Source organism: Labrus bergylta, chromosome 16 (assembly GCF_963930695.1).
Source record: "Labrus bergylta chromosome 16, fLabBer1.1, whole genome shotgun sequence".
NCBI classification, from domain to species: domain Eukaryota; kingdom Metazoa; phylum Chordata; class Actinopteri; order Labriformes; family Labridae; genus Labrus; species Labrus bergylta.
The window spans coordinates 195,001-205,000 of NC_089210.1; the positions used below are offsets into that span (position 1 = coordinate 195,001).

Genomic DNA, 10,000 nt, shown 5'->3' on the forward strand with positions numbered 1-10,000 from the left:
GTTAATCCAGCTGTGGTGAACATCTGTCAGTCCAGGGCCACACCTGATCCCTGTTCCTGATCCAGATCCTGATGCGGATCTTTGTTCAGACAGTGTGCAGAGGGAGGTGGACTCGGCCCTTCATGTCTGAAACCTGCTAACAAGCTAATCCAGGAGTTAGACGGAGCCCGCCGCCTCTGAACGTTATTACAGGTAACGGTGTCCCGTTACTTAGTCTCCTCCCCTTATTACCCACACTCACCTTTACCTGCTCTCTCTCTCTGCAGACCTGTCCTCAACACTCCCGCTCGCTCCTGACGTTCAAACACAGCAACACACCGCCTCACTTTACGGCAGCACAGCGCAGACACAAGGGACTTGTAGTCCAATAGGACTACAACTTTGCGTCCACGTACTGCGTCAGGCTGTTTGTCAGTAAGGATTAAAACTGAAACATCAATTTTATTACTCTGGACCTGTTTAATAAATATTACATTTAATGACTGAATCATGATTCTCTTTCTTTATATCATGTGTCACAAAGTCATTTTGGTCTTTCAGATTTAGAATACATTTGATCATCATATAAAAAGTTTATAATTTAAAAATACATTTGATCTGTTCATGAATATGTTTACCTCGTTCACACACATTAGTAATGATAAAATGATTTTATTGTGTGAACAAGAATTCTTTTCTAACCTTTTTGGATTTCAGGGGCTCCGTACAGGAGAAGGTTGAGGGTGTGGTCTTTATGGTTAGTTTGCCTGGCAGACAGAACTCGGGGTTTTTATTGTTCTGAGAATCGAAACTAAACTGGTGTCAGCAATCCTCAGGAACAGATGGGTGACGTCACTCAGGCGTCATCCAGTAATATTTAGTCTGTGGGTGTATGATGATTATTACTACACATTGTTCAAATATAGTATTTAGATATTTGAAGTATTCTGTCAGATTTCTAAAAGCTGGTGGGTTCATGTGTCTGGGGGTTAGGGGGTTGTTATTTAAGGGGTGTTTTAGACCCCCCCCGCCTGGCAGACAGCACTCAGGGTTTGGAGGGTCTCACGTCTCTTAAAGGGCCAGTGTTCCGTTTCCAGCTGGCTCGTGGGTGTTCCTGGTGAGCTACTGAGAATCGAAACTTAACCCGGGACAGTGACGGAGCCGCCCCTCTCGGTTCAGCTCGGACTGCTGTTAGCTGACACATTTGCCGTTTTGGATCCTCCTCGGACCCGAAATGACTCGATTGTGAACTTTAACCCGGGTCAATGAACTTCCTGACTTCATCAGGTGAGCTTTAGCCAGCAGCGCCATGACAGCGACTGAGAGGGTGTGTGTGTGTGTGTGTGTGTGTGTGTGTGTGTGTGTGTGTGTGTGTGTGTGTGTGTGTGTGTGTGTGTGTGTGTGTGCCCAAACATCATGACAGATGACCTGAGGCAGCTTACATCCGGGTTTTAAGGGGGGGGGGGAGGTTTGTGAAGGAGGAGGAGGAGGGGAGGAGGAGGTTTGTGAAGGAGGAGAAGGAGGGGAGGAGGTTTGTGAAGGAGGAGGAGGTTTGTGAAGGAGGAGGAGGAGGGGAGGAGGTTTGTGAAGGAGGAGGAGGGGAGGAGGAGGTTTGTGAAGGAGGAGGAGGAGGGGAGGAGGTTTGTGAAGGAGGAGGAGGAGGGGAGGAGGTTTGTGAAGGAGAAGGAGGAGGGGAGGAGGTTTGTGAAGGAGGAGGGGAGGAGGAGGTTTGTGAAGGAGGAGGAGGAGGGGAGGAGGAGGTTTGTGAAGGAGGAGGAGGGGAGGAGGTTTGTGAAGGAGGAGGGGAGGAGGTTTGTGAAGGAGGAGGAGGGGAGGAGGAGGTTTGTGAAGGAGAAGGAGGAGGGGAGGAGGTTTGTGAAGGAGGAGGAGGGGAGGAGGTTTGTGAAGGAGGAGGAGGGGAGGAGGAGGTTTGTGAAGGAGGAGAAGGAGGGGAGGAGGTTTGTGAAGGAGGAGGAGGAGGGGAGGAGGTTTGTGAAGGAGAAGGGGGGGAGGAGGTTTGTGAAGGAGGAGGGGGGGAGGAGGTTTGTGAAGGAGGAGGGGGGGAGGAGGTTTGTGAAGGAGGAGGGGGAGGAGGTGAAGGAAGAGGAGGTGGAGGCTTGATGTGTTTCCTGTCCTCCTGCAGGGAGCAGCGATGGACTCCGCCCGAGAGAGAAGAAGAGAGGACATCAACAGAGACCTCGCCTTTATTCAGTAACAACTTCAGTGACTCCTTTAAATCACTCAGTTCAGGGGGGGAGGGGGGGGACTGACTAACCACTCTCACATAGGAAAGATTGTAATTAAAGGAGCAATATGTAAGTGACCCCTAGTGTTTAAAATGGGTACTGCAGTCCAAATTCACCATCTGTATCACTTCCTCTGATCCACCAGTTTTCAGGCTTTGTTTGGATTTTACCAAAGCTTCAAAAACCGACAGATCTGAAGTCATATTTTCACCAAAGATTGCCGAGAGAAGACGTGAGCGAGAGAGAAGCGAGCGAGAGAAGAAGCGAACGAGAGAGAAGCGAGCGAGAGAGAAGCGAGCGAGAGAGAAGCGAGTGAGCGAGAGAAGACGTGAGCGAGAGAGAAGCGAGAGAGAAGAAGCGAGTGAGCGAGAGAAGACGTGAGCGAGAGAGAAGCGAGAGAGAAGAAGCGAGTGAGCGAGAGAAGACGCGAGCGAGAGAGAAGCGAGAGAGAAGAAGCGAGTGAGCGAGAGAAGACGTGAGCGAGAGAGAAGCGAGAGAGAAGCGAGCGAGAGAGAAGCGAGCGAGAAGAAGCGAGTGAGCGAGAGAAGACGTGAGCGAGAGAGAAGCGAGAGAGAAGCGAGCGAGAGAAGAAGCGAGCGAGAGAGAAGCGAGCGAGAAGAAGCGAGTGAGCGAGAGAAGACGTGAGTGAGAGAGAAGTGAGAGAGAAGCGAGCGAGAGAGAAGCGAGCGAGAGAGAAGCGAGCGAGAAGAAGCGAGTGAGCGAGAGAAGACGTGAGCGGGAGAGAAGCGAGAGAGAAGCGAGAGAAGCGAGAGAAGCGAGCGAGAAGAAGCGAGGGAGAGAGAAGCGAGCGAGCGAGAAGAAGCGAGGGAGAGAAGAAGCGAGCGAGAGAGAAGCGAGCGAGAGAAGAAGCGAGCGAGAGAGAAGCGAGCGAGAAGAAGCGAGTGAGCGAGAGAAGACGTGAGCGAGAGAGAAGCGAGAGAGAAGCGAGAGAGAAGCGAGCGAGAAGCGAGCGAGAGAGAAGCGAGCGAGCGAGAAGAAGCGAGGGAGAAGAAGCGAGCGAGAGAGAAGCGAGCGAGAGAGAAGCGAGCGAGAGAGAAGCGAGCGAGAGAGAAGAAGCGAGCGAGAGAGAAGCGAGCGAGAGAGAAGCGAGCGAGAGAGAAGCGAGCGAGCGAGAAGAAGCGAGGGAGAAGAAGCGAGCGAGAGAGAAGCGAGCGAGAGAGAAGCGAGCGAGAGAAGAAGCATTTCAATTGCAGTAATAAGTTGTCAGCGTTTGGATCAGAGGGTGAAGCTGGAGACCCTCGCTCGTCTCCATGCTCTGAAGACACCCTGACACTTGTAATAATTGAAATGAATAAACTTAAATACTCTGCAGCTGACTTCTGTTTAGTTGCCATGGTAACAAACAGATGTGGTTTGATTTGAACTAGAATCAAGTTTAATGTTCAGTTGCTGCTGTCTGACCCTTTGTGTGTTTCAGGTCCTCACTGGCTTTCCCCGAGCCGGGTGGATACCAGGTACAGAGTCTAAACCCCGAGAGACAGAGTCTGTCTCCTCTCCTCTCCTCTCCTCTTCTTTGTAACTGTGGTTTCTTTGTCCCTCCAGGACTTTGTGACTCAGCTGGTGGTGAACCTGCTGGACGAGGGGAACGTCTTGTTCAGAGAGGGGGAGTGGGAGCAGGCAGTGAAGATGTTCTCGGAGGGTCTGAATGTGTCGGAGTATGCCGTGTCGGAGGAGCTCAGCGTCCCTCAGGTCCTCCTGGAGAGTCTGTACGTGAACAGAGCTGCAGCCTATCACAGCATGGTGAGAGCACAGACTCTTTAACATTTAGAACAGCCAGATGTGAGAGATCTGAAGGTTCTTTAAAGCTTTTCTCCTTTTGGAATCTTTCAAATAACACACGGCGTCGTATCAAACACGTCAGAGAGCCTCAGTCTGAAGCAGAATGAAGATAAGACCCTCGACTAAACACAAGCAGCTGAACACAGGAACTCAGAGACGGTAGATGTGGCGTGCAGACAGTCTATTGTCGTGCAGCGATCACAGGGAATAAAGGTCACTCCCCCCTCCAGGTGAATTCTCCTGATTATATCCTGCTGCGTTCTCACATCAGATCACTCTGACTTTCTGCAGAATAAATACAAGGAGGCTGGAGGAGAAACTCATGACATAACCACTAGACTACGAGCACCCACTCAGATTGTTAAGTTTAAACCCAAAGCTCAATTTGCATAAACCCCCCCTTAAAAACCCTGAGTCATGTCAGTCAGGCAAACTAACCATAAAAAACCAAAGAACACAAAAATGACTGGAGACCAGATGAACAAAAGGTGTGTAGGTGCTGAGTCAACCTCCTCCTGAAACGACCACAATGAAGAAAACTAAAAAAGCACTTCTCATAGTGTGTGTGAGCCGTGTCTCTCCTACCTGTCGAGCAGCAACCTCATGCAGTTCCTGGAGTGTCCACTAGAGGCTGGCTGCAGAAGCACAGGAAGTCACATACACACCCATTCTAAAAAGCCTGTTTTTACAGCAGAGATGAACATGTTTACAGCCTGGTTCAAAAAACAAAATAGGTGTGATTAGCTCATGTCTGGATGGACACACACTGTACGGGGGGTGAATGTTTTGATGACTCATCAGTTTTGATTTGATGAAGGATAAGAGTTATTCACAATAAGGCGTGTAGCTGACCTGATTGACAGGTGGGCGCGGTGTAACGGTTTGTCAGGAGGTTTAAAACCCGCCTCAGCTCCAGCTCTCAGCCTGTCGTTAGATTGACTGAAAGTTAGACTGAGACAGCATTTCCAGCATGGAGACCGCCATCGATGGGACTCCAGCGCCCCCTGCAGGAACACACGGGGGACGTCACTCAGGCTCTGTCCAGTAATATAAACAGGCTGTTCCTCCTCCTCTAAACTAGCTCCTCCTTCTGAGTACAGAGGAGCAGGCAGAGAGTGATAATAACTGTTCTTTCTCGTCTCTTCAGGGTGAATATGATCGTGGGGTGTCTGACTGTGACCGAGCGCTCTCAGTGTGTGAGCAGAGTCACCGAGCTCTGTACAGGAAGGCTCTGTGTCTGAAGGAGTTGGGGAAATACAGAGAGGCCTACAACGTCACCACAGACCCCCTGCTCATCAGCAGACCGGTAATCTTTGTACAAGGTTATTCTGATCTCTGAATGGATGAGAGCGAAATTAAGAGGATTGTTATTGTTCTGTGTTCAGGACATGAAGGTGAGCGAGTTAGCTCAGGAGCTAACGGCCCGTCTGGGACTGAGAGTCAGGAAACCGTACGTCACAAAGGTGAGAGGAAGAATACCTACCTACCTGAAGACTGAAATCAAACCACAAACACGGAGCAGTGACACAAACCCTCCAGACCTCAGGAGACTGATGCAGCTTTATGTTCTCTCTTTGTCCTGGACTTCAGTCAGGAAGCGTTCTTCTTCTCTGATTATTTTGGCTGGGACAGAGTTGATGAATATACTGTATGGTATGCTGAAGTTTGTTTTTAGATATGTATTTATTTGTTTCTTTATTTGTTTGTTTCTTTATTTTAAGGATAACCCTCTGATCAACAGACAGCTCTCAAATGGGCACACGAACACTGAAGCTATCAAAGTAAGATCTCTTCATATCCTCTTCATATTCTCTTCATGACCTCTTCATGTCCTCTTCATGACCTCTTCATGACCTCTTCATGACCTCTTCATGTCCTCTTCATATCCTCTTAATGACCTCTTCATGACCTCTTCATGACCTCTTCATGTCCTCATGACCTCTTCATGACCTCTTCATGTCCTCTTCATGACCTCATGTCCTCTTCATGTCCTCTTCATGACATCTTCATGACCTCTTCATGACCTCTTCATGTCCTCTTCATGACCTCATGACCTCTTCATGACCTCTTCATGACCTCTTCATGTCCTCTTCATGACCTCATGACCTCTTCATGACCTCTTCATGTCCTCTTCATGACCTCATGACATCTTCATGACCTCTTCATGTCCTCTTCATGACCTCTTCATGACCTCTTCATGTCCTCTTCATATCCTCTTAATGACCTCTTCATGACCTCTTCATGACCTCTTCATGTCCTCATGACCTCTTCATGACCTCTTCATGTCCTCTTCATGACCTCATGTCCTCTTCATGTCCTCTTCATGACATCTTCATGACCTCTTCATGACCTCTTCATGTCCTCTTCATGACCTCATGACCTCTTCATGACCTCTTCATGACCTCTTCATGTCCTCTTCATGACCTCATGACCTCTTCATGACCTCTTCATGTCCTCTTCATGACCTCATGACATCTTCATGACCTCTTCATGTCCTCTTCATGACCTCATGACCTCTTCATGACCTCTTCATGACCTCTTCATGTCCTCTTCATGACCTCATGACCTCTTCATGTCCTCTTCATGACCTCATGAGCTCTTCATGTCCTCTTCATGACCTCATGAGCTCTTCATGTCCTCTTCATGACCTCTTCATGAGCTCTTCATGTCCTCTTCATGACCTCATGAGCTCTTCATGTCCTCTTCATGACCTCTTCATGTCCTCTTCATGACCTCTTCATGTCCTCTTCATGACCTCTTCATGACATCATGTCCTCTTCATATCCTCTTCATGACCTCTTCATGTCCTCTTCATGACCTCTTCATGTCCTCATGACCTCTTCATATCCTCTTCATATCCTCTTCATATCCTCTTCATGACCTCTTCATGACCTCTTCATACCCTCTTCATGTCCTCTTCATATCCTCTTAATGACCTCTTCATGACCTCTTCATGTCCTCTTCATGACCTCTTCATGACCTCTTCATGTCCTCTTAATGACCTCATGAGCTCTTCATGTCCTCTTCATGTCCTCTTCATGACCTCTTCATGTCCTCTTCATGACCTCTTCATGTCCTTTTCATGACCTCATGAGCTCTTCATGAGCTCTTCATGTCCTCTTCATGACCTCTTCATGACCTCTTCATGTCCTCTTCATGACCTCTTCATGTCCTCTTCATGACCTCTTCATGTCCTCTTCATGACCTCATGAGCTCTTCATGTCCTCTTCATGACCTCTTCATGACCTCATGTCCTCTTCATGACCTCCTCATGACCTCTTCATGTCCTCTTCATGACCTCTTCGTGACCTCTTCATGACCTCTTCATGTCCTCTTCATGACCTCATGACCTCTTCATGTCCTCTTCATGACCGCTTCATGACCTCTTCATGTCCTCTTCATGTCCTTTTCATGACCTCTTCATGTCCTCTTCATGACCTCTTCATGTCCTCTTCATGACCTCTTCATGTCCTCTTCATGAGCTCTTCATGTCCTCTTCATGACCTCCTCATGACCTCTTCATGTCCTCTTCATGACCTCTTCGTGACCTCTTCATGACCTCTTCATGTCCTCTTCATGACCTCATGACCTCTTCATGTCCTCTTCATGACCTCTTCATGTCCTCTTCATGACCTCTTCATGACCTCTTCATGTCCTTTTCATGACCTCATGAGCTCTTCATGAGCTCTTCATGTCCTCTTCATGACCTCTTCATGACCTCTTCATGTCCTCTTCATGTCCTCTTCATGACCTCTTCGTGACCTCTTCATGACCTCTTCATGTCCTCTTCATGACCTCATGACCTCTTCATGTCCTCTTCATGACCGCTTCATGACCTCTTCATGTCCTCTTCATGTCCTCTTCATGACCTCTTCATGTCCTCTTCATGACCTCTTCATGACCTCTTCATGTCCTCTTCATGTCCTCTTCATGACCTCCTCATGACCTCTTCATGTCCTCTTCATGACCTCATGACCTCTTCATGTCCTCTTCATGACCTCTTCATGTCCTCTTCATGACCTCTTCATGACCTCTTCATGTCCTTTTCATGACCTCATGAGCTCTTCATGAGCTCTTCATGTCCTCTTCATGACCTCTTCATGACCTCTTCATGTCCTCTTCATGACCTCATGACCTCTTCATGTCCTTTTCATGTCCTCTTCATGACCTCTTCATGACCTCATGACTTCTTCATGTCCTCTTCATGACCTCTTCATGTCCTCTTCATGTCCTCTTCATGACCTCTTCATGTCCTCTTCATGTCCTCTTCATGACCTCTTCATGACCTCCTCATGACCTTTTCATGTCCTCTTCATGACCTCATGACCTCTTCATGACCTCTTCATGACCTCTTCATGACCTCTTCATGTCCTCTTCATGACCTCTTCATGACCTCATGACCTCTTCATGTCCTTTTCATGTCCTCTTCATGACCTCTTCATGACCTCATGACTTCTTCATGTCCTCTTCATGTCCTCTTCATGACCTATTCATGTCCTCTTCAATATCTAAATATTAAATGTCTTCTGGTCCTCTCTGCAGGTGTCCTCTTCTCTCCAGGTGTCGACAGAAAACAGTTTGAATCCTCTGAGCGTGCTCACTCCAGGTGATCATTACTTCAGAAACACACTTCCTGTTTGTTTTCATGATTCAATAATGTGTAAACAATATGAGCACTGAAACCTAATAACCCTCCCGTCTGTGTTCAGTCAGCTTTCCCAGCATGCCTCAGTCCTCGCCGTCCGCCACTGCTGCAGTGTCTGTAGTTCCCGACATGTCGGACACGTTGGACGACTCGGAGCTGATCGGCGACGACTTGGACAACCTGCTCGACTGTTTTCACTACCAGCAACCTGAGGTAGTCTGATACTTGAACCTTGTTTGTGTCTGCAGATGAGTCTGGAGTGGATGCTCACGCAGGTCACCATGTGGTGGACTCTGAAGCTTCAGTGTTTATCCAGCTCTGCATGGGTCTGTAAACCTTGCTGTGTTCTAACCTCTCTCCATTTTTCAAAAGCATCTCCAATATTGATCCTAGTTTGAGCACGTTTCTGCTCGTGGAGCTTATTAGAAACATGCAGAGGCTTTTTAGGTCGGGTACAATCACTTCTATCTGAACCACTTCTCTTGACCGCTTCCATCGCTGCAACACCTGTTGACCTGATAACTGCTCTCATATCTCAATGGGGACTGACTCACTGCAAGAAACAGACTCTAATGGACACTGGAGGAACTGCTTTTGTTGCTTCACATTTTCATGTCTTTCTATATTATAACTGTTTGATGGTGAAAAGAAGAACTGTTAATGTTTTAAACTGTTGTTGGTCCATAAACTTTATCTTCATCACTCAGTCCCCTCTCTCTCTCTCTCTCTCTCTATGTTTTCAGACCGAGGCGGCGACTTGTGTCCCCATCAGGATGTCCTCATACTCAGTCCCCCTCGTCCTTCCTGCTCCCACCCCTCAGCTGCCCCCCGCCTTCTTTAACTCGGCCGTACAGAGTGCTCTCAGTGCTCAGTGCTGTGTCAGTGCTCAGTGCTGTGTCGGTCCGTCCACACTTGACGCCTTAGATGACCTCTCCTCCTCTGGACTGACAGGTGGCGTTGGTGCTTCAAATGTAGCCCCGCCCTCTGTGGGGCTGGACCCTCTAGATGGACTGGACTCTCTGGATGAAATCTTAGACCCACCACAGAGTCCTGCTGCTGAGAGCGAGTCCACATCCACAGAGGGGTGGAGCCTGGACGGTTCTCTGGATGAGCTTGATGCTCTGCAGACAGCCTCTGGTCCAGGTGGTCCAGGTGTTGATGTGGGTCTGAATTCTGTGGAGCAGCTGGACTCTCTGGATGCTTTGGACCTGTTTCCGTCTGTAGAGGGCGTCGTGTCCTTCGGGGGATCAGGTCTGGACACGGTCTCTGAGTTCATCTCGACAGGTAAACATGATGAACTGACGGACTAATTGTAAAGAGGAAGTGTACT

At 48.5% G+C, this 10,000-nt stretch overlaps 3 protein-coding genes across 8 annotated transcripts in view; 2 read left to right on the forward strand and 1 right to left on the reverse strand.

The window, feature by feature from the left end:
- The window catches only part of rangap1a (RAN GTPase activating protein 1a), an 8,976-nt gene extending 8,593 nt beyond the window's left edge, over positions 1-383 (reverse strand). For 2 of the 3 annotated variants that reach the window (XM_065964618.1, XM_065964620.1), the window contains exon 1: positions 242-383. The gene's annotated coding sequence lies outside the window, so the exon portion shown is untranslated. The remainder of the gene's footprint in view (positions 1-241) is intronic. The other variant, XM_065964619.1, reaches the window with a different exon arrangement.
- A 682-nt stretch (positions 384-1,065) lies between these two features.
- LOC110006244 (zinc finger CCCH domain-containing protein 7B) overlaps positions 1,066-10,000 on the forward strand; it is an 18,020-nt gene continuing 9,085 nt past the window's right edge. Inside the window, exons 1-10 of one of the 4 annotated variants that reach the window (XR_002279242.3) lie at positions 1,066-1,266; positions 2,123-2,190; positions 3,664-3,700; positions 3,789-3,986; positions 5,173-5,331; positions 5,411-5,488; positions 5,747-5,806; positions 8,568-8,631; positions 8,735-8,883; positions 9,414-9,954. Coding sequence is in view for 3 of the 4 variants with exons in the window: in XM_065964617.1 (XP_065820689.1) it covers positions 2,132-2,190; positions 3,664-3,700; positions 3,789-3,986; positions 5,173-5,331; positions 5,411-5,488; positions 5,747-5,806; positions 8,568-8,631; positions 8,735-8,883; positions 9,414-9,954 (1,345 nt within the window). In the remaining variant the exon portion in view is untranslated. The remainder of the gene's footprint in view (positions 1,267-2,122; positions 2,191-3,663; positions 3,701-3,788; positions 3,987-5,172; positions 5,332-5,410; positions 5,489-5,746; positions 5,807-8,567; positions 8,632-8,734; positions 8,884-9,413; positions 9,955-10,000) is intronic. The other 3 variants (XM_065964617.1, XM_020661422.3, XM_020661424.3) reach the window with 3 other exon arrangements.
- Positions 2,875-3,657, forward strand: LOC136183019 (octapeptide-repeat protein T2-like; the record flags this gene model as incomplete). Its single annotated transcript, XM_065964632.1, has 2 exons — positions 2,875-3,127; positions 3,164-3,657. Coding segments are annotated over 2 exons (606 nt in total), but the record flags the coding sequence as incomplete, so codon positions are not given.